At 36.0% G+C, this 12,382-nt stretch overlaps 2 protein-coding genes and 1 pseudogene across 3 annotated transcripts; all 3 read right to left on the minus strand.

Moving 5' to 3' along the window:
• Window positions 1-432: 432 nt before the first annotated feature.
• Window positions 433-4,651, minus strand: LOC147290028 (heat shock cognate 70 kDa protein-like). The gene is made up of 3 exons (XM_086234986.1): window positions 2,620-4,651; window positions 944-2,318; window positions 433-814 (listed from the first exon to the last, which is right to left on the minus strand). Exons 1-3 carry the CDS (start codon window positions 2,831-2,833, stop codon window positions 733-735), a joined length of 1,671 nt encoding a protein of 556 aa, XP_086091112.1. The 5' UTR covers window positions 2,834-4,651; the 3' UTR covers window positions 433-732.
• A 65-nt stretch (window positions 4,652-4,716) lies between these two features.
• On the minus strand, window positions 4,717-7,069 carry LOC147290029 (heat shock cognate 70 kDa protein-like). Its single transcript, XM_086234988.1, has 3 exons — window positions 7,001-7,069; window positions 5,155-5,296; window positions 4,717-4,951 (listed from the first exon to the last, which is right to left on the minus strand). The coding sequence occupies exons 1-3, from the start codon at window positions 7,067-7,069 to the stop codon at window positions 4,731-4,733; spliced, it is 432 nt and encodes a 143-aa protein (XP_086091114.1). The 3' UTR covers window positions 4,717-4,730.
• Window positions 7,070-8,444: 1,375 nt separating this feature from the next.
• Window positions 8,445-12,171, minus strand: LOC147290030 (heat shock cognate 70 kDa protein-like; annotated as a pseudogene). Its single transcript, XR_015121028.1, has 2 exons — window positions 10,250-12,171; window positions 8,445-9,948 (listed from the first exon to the last, which is right to left on the minus strand). The product of XR_015121028.1 is annotated as a heat shock cognate 70 kDa protein-like (transcript).
• Window positions 12,172-12,382: the final 211 nt, after the last annotated feature.

Consider the following 12,382-nt stretch of genomic DNA (forward strand, 5'->3'; position numbering starts at 1 on the left):
TCTGCTATTTTTTTTCTTTTTCTTTTTTTCTTTCAATTTTTTTTCCCTTTTTTCTCAGAAGATGATATTTCAATGTAGTTTTCTTATGAAATATGTGAACATTTTCCGAAAACAGAGAACATATGCGAGATTGAGAATTTAGTTGAAAAAGTATATTAATATATTAGAAAAGTACTAAAAAAACTCTTTCGCTGGAGGTTTTTTAATAAAAAATTCAGGCAGTACGTTAAATTTTTTTTCGGGAACAAACATCAACTAAAAAACAATTTAGAATTTTCCTTGGGAGGTATTTTGTACACTCAGAGGTCATAGTCATACTATTAATTTTTTCCCTAACCGTTTTTATTTTTATTTGTCATTAGACTCATAACTCATTACACAAAAGTTACCAAGTGACAGTAAATGAAAAAATTAGGTTTATGAAGACTGAATATATAGTAAGAGACTGGTATAATACTTTTTCACATGTAACATGTCAGAGGAAGTCATTTGAACAAGTGATTTTGAATGTAAGTAACAATGTGCTATTTTTTACTGTATTAAATATTAGCCAATCCCTTTTGAATAATAGACGGTCTTTAAATGAAACAACTTTCTGAGTCCCATGGATTCAACTGAAGTTTCATTTTTCCTGTCCAACACTTACAAATTATAATCAAGTGAAGTCAAGATAACATAACATTAAAAATATCAAGATAGGCATTCGAGTAGTATGGCATAAGTTAAGGCCTCTTACTCCACTGTCTCAATTCCTTCAGATGTTGTTATGTCACTCTTAGTTATGGTTGTAATCCCTTTCTTTTGGCCAGTAGATCTGCATTCAGCGGAAACACTTAGGATACCATTGGAATCAATATCAAAACAAACATCGAATTTAGCTTCACCCTTCGGAGCGAAATATTCTAATTCAGTTTTAGTATGCCATAAATTATCATTTCTTTACCTCATCTTCTCAATTCCTTCAAAAGTTGTTCTATCACAGTCAATTGTAATTCCTTTCATCTGGCCGGTGGACATGTCTTTAGCAGAGACACTTAGGATACCATTGGCATCAATATTGAAACAAACATCGAATTTAGCAACACCCTTCGGAGCTGGAGGAATGCCATCAAGCCTAAATTGACCCAAAAAGTTATTATTTAAGGTTGTTCTACTCTCACCCTCATAGATTGGGTACTTCATAGAAGCTTGATTGTCAAACAAAGTAAATAATGTTGTGTTCTTCTTGACGGGAATTCTGGAGTTTCTTGGAACCACAACTGTCATAAAATTGTTCTCACCAGTTTCCGTCAATATAGTATCCAACCCAAGTGAGAGAGGGGTGACATCCAAGAGAGTGAAGCCTTGAAGCTTCCCAATTAGATTCCCACCACTCAAGACGGCAGCTTGAACAGCGGCTCCATATGCCACAGCCTCATCCGGATTAATGCCCATGCACAACTCCTTCCCTTTGAACACATCCTGCAATAGCTGCTGCACCTTGGGAATTCTAGAAGACCCACCAGCAAGAACAACATCATGCACACTGCTTATGTCCATCTTAGCATCCTCCAAACACTTGTTCACAGGCTCCATACACTTGTTGAAGAAATCCTTGTTCAGATCTTCAAATTTGGCACGGGTAATAGTTGTACTGAAATCAATACCTTGATCCAAGCAGTCAATCTCAATATCAATTGAAGACGTAAATGAAAGTCTCCTCTTCGCCTTCTCACACTCATTTCTTAACCGCCTAAGAGCTCTGGAGTTTCCACTGATGTCCAATTTATGCTTCTTCTTAAATTGCTCAACACAGTAATTCACCATTTTGTTATCAAAGTCTTCACCTCCAAGGTGAGTGTCTCCAGCAGTGGCCTTCACTTCAAAGACACCATTACCTATGGTGAGCAGTGACACGTCTAAAGTACCACCACCTAAATCAAATATCATAACAATTCTCTTGCTATACCAACCAGCCTTCTTGTCAAGCCCATAAGCAATGGCTGCAGCAGTTGGTTCATTGACCATACGCATCACGTTTAGGCCAGCAGTAGCACCAGCATCTTTTGTAGCCTGACGTTGTGAGTTGTTGAAGTAAGCAGGGACGGTGATAACTGCATTCTTCACAGTTGAGCCAAGGTAGGCCTCAGCAATTTCTCGCATCTTTGCCAGAACCATAGATGAGATTTCATGAGCAGCAAACTGTTTGTCTTCACCCTTGTGGGTAACAACAATCAAGGGCTTATCATCAGGACCTGCAATAACCTGGAATGGCCAGAGCTTCTTATCATTTTGAACAGAGGCATCAAGGAATCTCCTGCCAATTAACCTCTTTGCACCTGCAAATTGATGTCAAATATTTAAAAAGACAATCCCACAAAGAAAAAAGAACCAGAAGATGAACGGACATACATTCAATAATCATGCATACTCATCAGTCATCGATCCCAAGCATTTATATATGCACAATTTACAGTTACATGTTGCATTCAACATATTGTAATGAAATGTACCAAATAAACTTGCGAGTCAAATATCAATATTTAAGAAGTAGAGAAGGCCTCACAGGATTACAAAACTGATATGAGAAACAAATGACAATTAAATTGTTATATATGTAGATGTGGGAAGAGACCATACCAAAGATGGTGTTTGTGGGATTCTTGACGGCCTGGTTAAAAGCTGCGTGACCTACCAAACGTTCGGAATCAGTGAAGGCAACAGAAGATGGAGTAGTCCTGTTGCCCTGATCATTCACAATGATCTCTACATGATCGTTCTGCCATACTGCAACGCACGAGTACGTTGTCCCCAGATCAATCCCAATTGCATGGCCCTCTTCTTTCCCAGCCATTTTAGCTAAAGAAAAAAAGAAAGCAAGTAGAATTGGAAAGAAGAAAAACGGTGGCAGAGATCAAATAATGCTGGGGTGAGCGCTCAGTCTCTGGCTTTACCTTTTATTTGGTGGGAACAATTTGAAAGCAGCCCGAGTGGTAATAATTGCTTACAGGAATATATGCATGCATATATGTTTTGAAGTGAAGCTAATTGTTGTGCAGAGACTTATCGGGGAATGAATCGTTCAATTTACTGAATTTAATCAATTTATTATCATTTTGGTTCGATATTTTATGTACTAGTACTACTTACTGTTTCCAACATAATAAAGAAAGACAGGATAGTTGGAAATAAAAAGTGGTCCGAGTGGAAATGAAAGGGTACAGGAAGATTAAATGAAGCTAATTTATTTTGGTTCAGTCTGTACTTCTTTTTGAGAAATATTCTTTGTAGTACTGCTTCCAATTTATTGGTAAAATTTCATACAGAATTACTTTATAAAACTGCTTTTTTGAGTTGGAAAAAAAAAAATACTGCTATATCAATTTTAAAAATCAAGATTAAGACAAAATTTTCAACTTGCTTCGACAAGGTATCAGTTTAAGAAAATACAATATATAGTTAATAATCAAATGAAGAAAGAAATCATACAACGAATCAAAAAAGTTTTTCAAACTGGAATTTTTTTTTTGGAGGAAAACTAAAATGACCACCAAATGTCTAAAATGATATTATTCGTTATAAAACCAAATCATCAGATATATGGTGTGTTAATTACATTTAAGATCGGGCATCATTTAGATCGGTTTTTTAGCCAAATCACATCTTTTACTGCATTTACTTGGTTACTTTAGCTTTTGCAAAGATTCAAGTTAGAATGATCAACAATTCTTATTGAGCAAGATAATCAGGTGGAATATCCCTCTTCTATTGTCTCGAAGCACACAACTCCGAGTACGAGCTCCAATTTATTATAGTGACTCAATTTATTATACCCAATCGAAAATTAGCAACTTATATAACAGGTACATTGAAGATTATCTACAGCTAGCATCTAAAGCAGCCCACAATCTGTGGTGGTTACATTTACGTAAATAAAAAAGAAAATCACAGCATGAAATTTCACATATAACAGTTCTATAACTCCACTGCATAAAGCTCATCAAATAAACCTGAGTAATTAGAGGGAGAGAGATTCAAAGTCATACCTTAATCTGAAGAAGGCCAGATAGCAGAGAGGGGAAACAAAATAAAAACCAGAAAGCAACAATAAGATTAGCAACTTATACCAGGGCTTTGTCAATTTGTTTAGGATTTCAATTATACCCAATCGAAAATTAGCAACTTATACGTTGAAGATTATCTACTGCATCTAAAGCAGCCCACAATCTGTGGTGGTTACATTTACATAAATAAAAAAGAAAATCACAGCATGAAAATTCACATCTAACAGTTCTATAACTCCACTGCATAAAGCTCATAAAATAAACCTGAGTAATTAGAGGGAGAGAGATTCAAAGTCATACCTTAATCTGAAGAAGGCCAGATAGCAGAGAAGAGGAAACAAAATAAAAAACAGGTAATTTCTCCGCTCTTTTTCGATTCTTATAATTAAAATCTGTATCCCACTTTTGCTTAAAAAAAATTTCAAAATGTCTGTGTCCCCACTCAAAAGTTAAGCATTATCAATTAGGATACTTCGGCGCGAAGTAAATAAAAGAACCTGTGGTGTGGGCCACATTCGATAAAATAAAGGCTTCACATTTTTTCTGTATTTACTTTCCTTCAACATTTTTTCTAGTGGAACTGTAAAAGTAGAAGTAGAAGTACCCCGGCCAAAAAAAAGAAGAAGTAGAAGTAGAAGTAGAAGTAGAACCCTGTGGAGCAAGAATACTAAACTTAGAGTGATTCAATCAATTCAAACAAAAGTGGCTTATAGTAAAGAATTCTGCCCGCATCTTGGAAAGAACCATGGATGATATATCTTCAGCAGAAAATTGTTTCTCTTGTGCCATGTGGGTAACCACAATCATGGGCTTATCATCAGGACCTTCAATGACCTTGAAGGGCCATAGCTCTACATCACTTTGAACTGAAGCATCACTGAATCTCCTACCGATCAAACGCTTTGCATCTGAAAATTCGTGCCACAATTAGAAACACAATCAAAATTTTCAGCCTCATAAAAAGATGGGATAAAGAGAAGGCAATGCATAAAGTAAACAGAGAATAAATTGAAGAAAGAGAACACTCACTCACAGCCTCACAGGAATATCCATTTGATTTGAGGAAAGGAATAAAATTGGTATATATGTGGATGTGGGAAGATAACCTTACCAAAGATGGAGTTGACAGGGTTTCTGATGAGCTGGTTAAATGCTGCATCACCTACCAATCTCTCAGTATCAGTGAAGGCAACATGAGATGGAGTGGTCCTATTGCCCTGATCATTCACTATGATTTCCACATGATCGTGTTGGAATTATGATAATTTTAAGTAATGAATATTTAAATTAATTATGCAAATATTTATTTGCTTAAATATCATAATTCTATATGAATGGAAAATGTAAGTGGAAAGGAATTAAATATTGGGCTTTATTTAGTAATAGGCCCAATATTGATTTGTAGAGTCATCCTCCAGAAAGCCACTGGTATACGTTCAATTAAAACTGAACAGACACAAGGTTTCAAAAAGAAACACTGATTGAATTAAAACAGTCATGGCCATGAACAGATGTGTCTCTTGGCCATTTAATTCAATCAAAACCTTTCCAAAAGGCACTTTGCTTCTATAAATATAGTAGTCTTGAAATCTTTTAGAAGATAGAAAAAAATTACTAAGAAAAACTTGCATTCATTCAAGCACAGTCTTCCATTACCAAAGAAAGAGTTATTTGCATATTTGGGTTCATAGAACCTTGTAGTTTGAAGTGCTACTACTGCAAGGAAGAAGTCGTTGTATCCTGGGAGGCGAGCGCCGATTGACCATAGCACGGTAGGGCGGGCGTAAATCGTCTTAAGGTCATAGTGTTGAACACTAGACTCGACTTCAAAGGTTTTTCTAAACTTCTTTTACTGTCTAATTCTTTGTATTATTTAAATCTCTTTGTTTGAATATATAGCAATTTATACCTAGAGGATCCTACAATCTTAAGACGATTTATCTGTGTAATTTGCTATATTGTTTCTACTTTTTATTATCTATTCATTCAATATCTGCTTTGACTTTGTCAATTTCGGTGGCTTTGGTTTTTTGTTCAACAAAGATCTGCTTTGTTTAAGTAGTCTACCTTTTGATAGATATATATTTATATATATATACATACTGTTCATTATTCCTATTTATATCATTTTTTATTTACATCTGCTAGTGGGTTTTGTTCTTAGATCTTTATTAGTTTTGATCTTGCCATAAATTTTTCGTCTTTTGTGCTTTACCTTCTTTACAGTTGCTTTGACATTAAAGAATTCATTTTGTCTATTTCTTTTACTTTCCATACATTTAATTTGTGTTTTTGTTCTGGTTGTGTATTCTGTCTTTCGTTGAAAATCAGTTTCTTTATATTCTGCTCTTGTTATATATAGCTCCTTATTCAAAAATTGTTATACTTCAAAGGAAAAATGAGTTCCTCAAGTACTGAGAATATAAATACCATGACTGGACCTGTGACAGAAACAGTCCCTTTGTTATCTGCTATTCCTATGGCATCTGCTCCTGTGTTGCCGCAATCTTCTCACCATGGGGAAAAACCTGGAAAGTTCAATGGAACTGATTTCAAGATGTGGCAGCAGAAAATGTTGTTTTATTTAACAACAATGAACTTGGTCAAATTCTTGAAGGAAGATGCTCCTGCTCCTGGAACTTCCAAAGAATCTATGGTTGCTGCTGATGCCTGGAACCATGCTGATTTTATCTGCAAGAATTATATCCTCAATGGGTTGGACGATGCACTCTACAATGTGCATAGTCCAATGAAAACAGCCAAGGCGTTGTGGGAGTCTTTGGACAAGAAATACAAGACCGAAGATGCTGGAATGAAGAAATTCATTGTGGGTCGGTTTCTTGACTACAAGATGGTGGACTCCAAAAGCGTGATCAGTCAAGTCCAAGAGTTCCAACTTATTTTGCATGAAATTGATGCAGAGGATATGGTACTTCCTGAGGATATGGTACTTCCTGCCACACTGCCACACACGAGTAAGTTGTCCCCAGATCAATCCCAATTGCATGGCCTTTTTCTCCTGCCATTATCATCTCCAAATTAAACACAAAGAAGACTATAGAGGAAGGCAAATGATCGCAGTACTGAATGCTTGGGAGAGCGACTATGGCTGGAGAAGTTAAGTGGGGGAAGGACTAGCGTTTGGAGTGATGTGCTATAATATGTTAAAGGATTAACCTATACTTAATTGGGAATGTGGGGATCGATGTAGAGCACTCATTTAAGTTTTCGCTGCATGTCTTTTTTGGTGTGCAGGGAACCTTGGAATGTAATCAGTCTCCAGAATTTATTTTTGGTTCGTTCTTTTATGCCAAAGGTTCATCAATGCCAATTGCCAAACCACAAATTTGTAACGTTTATTTCACCTACACAAATCCCAACAATCTTTGCCTTGCAACACCTTTTCGGCTACCTTAATATTAATCCTTCAAACTACAACAAAAGGAGGAATACCCAAAAGATAATCGGTTTATTTGATCATAGTTATAAAATCAAATGAGATCGATTTTTTAGCCATAAATAAGTTTTAACACTAAGCTATGTTTCCTCTTGCATTGAAAGTTCAATTTACTTTAAGCCATAAATATGGTGTAGTTTTGTCTATTAACAAAACAGGGGATGTCTGTTAGCAAAAAGGCCAGGCATGTGCGTATATTAGACGGAAACGGACCCTGCCCACTCGAATTTGACTCTAAACACTGATTTTACAACAATACTCATCTGGGCGTTGGACTCCGAGAGACATAAAGAGTGGGCTTTGGTAAGAGTAGGCCCAATACTTTTTCTTTTCTTTTCGGCCTTTTCCTGAGACCAAGTTTTTTCACAAATATTTATGTAAGAAATCTGGTCTGCATTTATTTTCCCTAATCTGCTATTTATTTTCTTTTTCTTTTTTTCTTTCAATTTTTTTTTCCCTTTTTTCTCAGAAGATGATATTTCAATATAGTTTTCTTATGAAATATGTGAACATTTTCCGAAAAAAGAGAACATATGCGAGATTGAGAATTTAGTTGAAAAAGTATATTAATATATTAGAAAAGTACTAAAAAAACTCTTTCGCTGGAGGTTTTTTAATAAAAAATTCAGGCAGTACGTTAAATTTTTTTTCTTTTTTTCGGGAACAAACATCAACTAAAAAACAATTTAGAATTTTCCTTGGGAGGTATTTTGTACACTCAGAGGTCATAGTCATACTATTAATTTTTTCCCTAACCGTTTTTTTATTTTTATTTGTCATTAGACTCATTACACAAAAGTTACCAAGTGACAGTAATTGAAAAAATTAGGTTTATGAAGACTGAATATATAGTAAGAGACTGGTATAATACTTTTTCACATGTAACATGTCAGAGGAAGTCATTTGAACAAGTGATTTTGAATGTAAGTAACAATGTGCTATTTTTTACTGTATTAAATATTAGCCAATCCCTTTTGAATAATAGACGGTCTTTAAATGAAACAACTTTCTGAGTCCCATGGATTCAACTGAAGTTTCATTTTTCCTGTCCAACACTTACAAATTATAATCAAGTGAAGTCAAGATAACATAACATTAAAAATATCAAGATAGGCATTCGAGTAGTATGGCATAAGTTAAGGCCTCTTACTCCACTGTCTCAATTCCTTCAGATGTTGTTATGTCACTCTTAGTTATGATTGTAATCCCTTTCTTTTGGCCAGTAGATCTGCATTCAGCGGAAACACTTAGGATACCATTGGAATCAATATCAAAACAAACATCGAATTTAGCTTCACCCTTCGGAGCTGGAGGAATTCCACAGATCGTAAATTTACCCAAGAAGTTATTATTTTTGGTTGATGTACTCTCACCCTCAAAAATGGGGAAGCAGGCAGCTTCTTGGTTGTCGTACATAGTAACTAAAGTTCTGTTCATCTTGACGGGAATTCTGGTGTTTCTTGGAATCACAACACTCATCTCATCTTCTTTGCCAGTTTCCACCCCAAGTGAGAGAGGGGTGACATCCAAGAGAGTGAAGTCTTGAAGCTTCCCAATTAGATTCCCACCACTCAAGACAGCAGCTTGAACAGCAGCACCATATGCCACTGCCTCATCCGGATTAATGCCCTTGCACAGCTCCTTCCCCTCAAAACACATCCTGCAATAGTTGTTGCAACTTGGGAATTCTAGAAGAGCCACCAGCAAGAACAACATCATGCACACTGCTTATGTCCATCTTAGCATCCTTCAAACACTTGTTCACAGGCTCCATACACTTTTTGAAGAAATCCATGTTCAGATCTTCAAATTTGGCACGGGTAATAGTTGTACTGAAATCAATACCTTGATCCAAACAGTCAATCTCAATATCAATTGAAGACGTAAATGAAAGTCTCCTCTTCGCCTTCTCACACTCATCTCAGTAATTGACTATTTTGTTATCAAAGTCTTCACCTCCAAGGTGAGTGTCTCCAGCAGTGGCCTTCACTTCAAACACACCATTACCTATGGTGAGCAGTGACACATCTAAAGTCCCACCACCTAAATCAAATATCATCACATTTCTCTTGCTATACCAACCAGCCTTCTTGTCAAGCCCATAAGCAATGGCTGCAGCAGTGGGTTCATTGATAATACGCATCACCTTTAGGCCAGCAGTAGCACCAGCATCTTTTGTAGCCTGACGTTGTGAGTTGTTGAAGTAAGCAGGGATGGTGATAACTGCATTCTTCACAGTTGAGCCAAGGTAGGCCTCAGCAATTTCTCGCATCTTTGCCAGCACCATAGATGAGATTTCATGAGCAGCAAACTGTTTGTCTTCACCCTTGTGGGTAACAACAATCAAGGGCTTATCATCAGGACCTTCAATAACCTTGAATGGCCAGAGCTTCTTATCATTTTGAACAGAGTCATCAAGGAATCTCCTGCCAATTAACCTCTTTGCACCTGCAAATTGATGTCAAATATTTAAAAAGACAATCCCACAAAGAAAAAAGAACCAGAAGATGAACGGACAGACATTCAATAATCATGCATACTCATCAGTCATCAATCCCAAGCATTTATATATGCACAATTTACAGTTACATGTTGCATTCAACATATTGTAATGAAATGTACCAAATAAACTTGCGAGTCAAATATCAATATTTAAGAAGTAGAGAAGGCCTCACAGGATTACAAAACTGATATGAGAAACAAATGACAATTAAATTGTTATATATGTAGATGTGGGAAGAGACCATACCAAAGATGGTGTTTGTGGGATTCTTGACGGCCTGGTTAAAAGCTGCGTCACCTACCAAACGTTCGGAATCAGTGAAGGCAACAGAAGATGGAGTAGTCCTGTTGCCCTGATCATTCACAATGATCTCTACATGATCGTTCTGCCATACTGCAACGCACGAGTACGTTGTCCCCAGATCAATCCCAATTGCATGGCCCTCTTCTTTCCCAGCCATTTTAGCTAAAGAAAAAAAGAAAGCAAGTAGAATTGGAAAGAAGAAAAACGGTGGCAGAGATCAAATAATGCTGGGGTGAGCGCTCAGTCTCTGGCTTTACCTTTTATTTGGTGGGAACAATTTGAAAGCAGCCCGAGTGGTAATAATTGCTTACAGGAATATATGCATGCATATATGTTTTGATGTGAAGCTAATTGTTGTGCAGAGACTTATCGGGGAATGAATCGTTCAATTTACTGAATTTATTATCATTTTGGTTCGTTATTTTATGTACTAGTACTACTTACTGTTTCCAACATAATAAAGAAAGACAGGATAGGTGGAAATAAAAAGTGGTCCGAGTGGAAATGAAAGGGTACAGGAAGATTAAATGAATCTAATTTATTTTGGTTCAGTCTGTACTTCTTTTGAGAAATATTCTTTGTACTACTGCTCCCAATTTAGTGGTAAAATTTCATACAGAATTACTTTATAAAACTGCTTTTCTAAGTTGGAAAAAAAAAAAAGACTGCTATATCAATTTTTAAAATCAAGATTAAGACAAAATTTTCAACTTGCTTCGACAAGGTATCAGTTTAAGAAAATACAATATATAGTTAATAATCAAATGAAGAAAGAAATCATACAACGAATCAAAAAAGTTTTTCAAACTGGATTTTTTTTTTTTTTTGGAGGAAAACTAAAATGACCACCAAATGTCTAAAATGATATTATTGGTTATAAAACCAAATCATCAGATATATGGTGTGTTAATTACATTTAAGATCGGGCATCATTTAGATCGGTTTTTTAGCCAATTCACATCTTTTGCTGCATTTACTTGGTTACTTTAGCTTTTGCAAAGATTCAAGTTAGAATGATCAACAATTCTTATTGAACAAGATAATCAGGTGGAATATCCCTCTTCTATTGTCTCGAAGCACACAACTCCGAGTACGAGCTCCAATTTATTATAGTGACTCAATTTATTATACCCAATCGAAAATTAGCAACTTATATAACAGGTACATTGAAGATTATCTACAGCTAGCATCTAAAGCAGCCCACAATCTGTGGTGGTTACATTTACGTAAATAAAAAAGAAAATCACAGCATGAAAATTCACATATAACAGTTCTATAACTCCAGTGCATAAAGCTCATCAAATAAACCTGAGTAATTAGAGGGAGAGAGATTCAAAGTCAAACCTTAATCCGAAGAAGGCCAGATAGCAGAGAGGGGAAACAAAATAAAAAACAGAAAGCAACAATAAGAAGAAGAGCCAGAGTATCCTTTGGTTCAAGGTACTTTCTCCGCTCTTTCTCTGATAAAGAATTTCGGTTCTTATAATTAAAATCTGTGTCCCACTTTTGACTTTTGACTTTTGATTAAAAAAAATAAAATAATTAATTGAATATAAACCAAGGAGTTAAATTTTGAAATTTTCAGCGAAATTTCGTCGAAAATTTCATTTTTTAGGGCTATGAAAATTTTAGCACTAGTTGATCAATTTTTCGATTATATTTCGCCGAAATTTGGCGAAATTTCGTCGAAATTTCGCTCAGCCCAGCCATTTTTGTCGATCTGTCTTCTCCTTGCTGGCGGCCATAGCCATTTCTGTCGATCTGCCTTTTCCTTGCTGGTGGCCATCTATGTCGATCTAAGTTCTTGCTGACTGTTACAAACCCAACCAGGGAGTGAAGATAGAGAAGAGAGGGAAGAGAGAAAAGAGAGAAAAGAGAGAAAAGAGAGAGAAAAGAGAGAAGAGGGAAAATATCATATTGGTGAGGGAGATAGAGATTGGCGCAGGACGCAGGAGAGGGAGGAGAGATAAGAGAAATATCTCATATCTCTATGCCACGCAGGGCTGGGAGAAAGTCAGTCACGAAAAGAAGAAGGAAAGGAATGAAAAGAAGAAGGAAAGAAAAGAAAAAGGAAAA

The sequence above is a fragment of the Dryas octopetala genome, chromosome 3 (genome assembly GCF_963921425.1).
Source record: "Dryas octopetala chromosome 3, drDryOcto1.1, whole genome shotgun sequence".
Classification (NCBI taxonomy): Eukaryota; Viridiplantae; Streptophyta; class Magnoliopsida; order Rosales; family Rosaceae; genus Dryas; species Dryas octopetala.

Coding starts and splice junctions, on each gene's coding strand:
- LOC147290029 (XM_086234988.1), bottom strand. CDS start 7,069: ATGGCAGGAGAAAAAGGCCATGCAATTGGGATTGATCTGGGGACAACT. Junction 5,297..7,000: donor ACTCGTGTGTGGCAGTGTGG/CAGGAAGTACCA, acceptor TTATCATAATTC/CAACACGATCATGTGGAAAT. Junction 4,952..5,154: donor CCCTGTCAACTCCATCTTTG/GTAAGGTTATCT, acceptor ACGAATTTTCAG/ATGCAAAGCGTTTGATCGGT.
- LOC147290028 (XM_086234986.1), bottom strand. CDS start 2,833: ATGGCTGGGAAAGAAGAGGGCCATGCAATTGGGATTGATCTGGGGACA. Junction 2,319..2,619: donor TCCCACAAACACCATCTTTG/GTATGGTCTCTT, acceptor ATCAATTTGCAG/GTGCAAAGAGGTTAATTGGC. Junction 815..943: donor GAAGGAATTGAGAAGATGAG/GTAAAGAAATGA, acceptor CGCTGAATGCAG/ATCTACTGGCCAAAAGAAAG.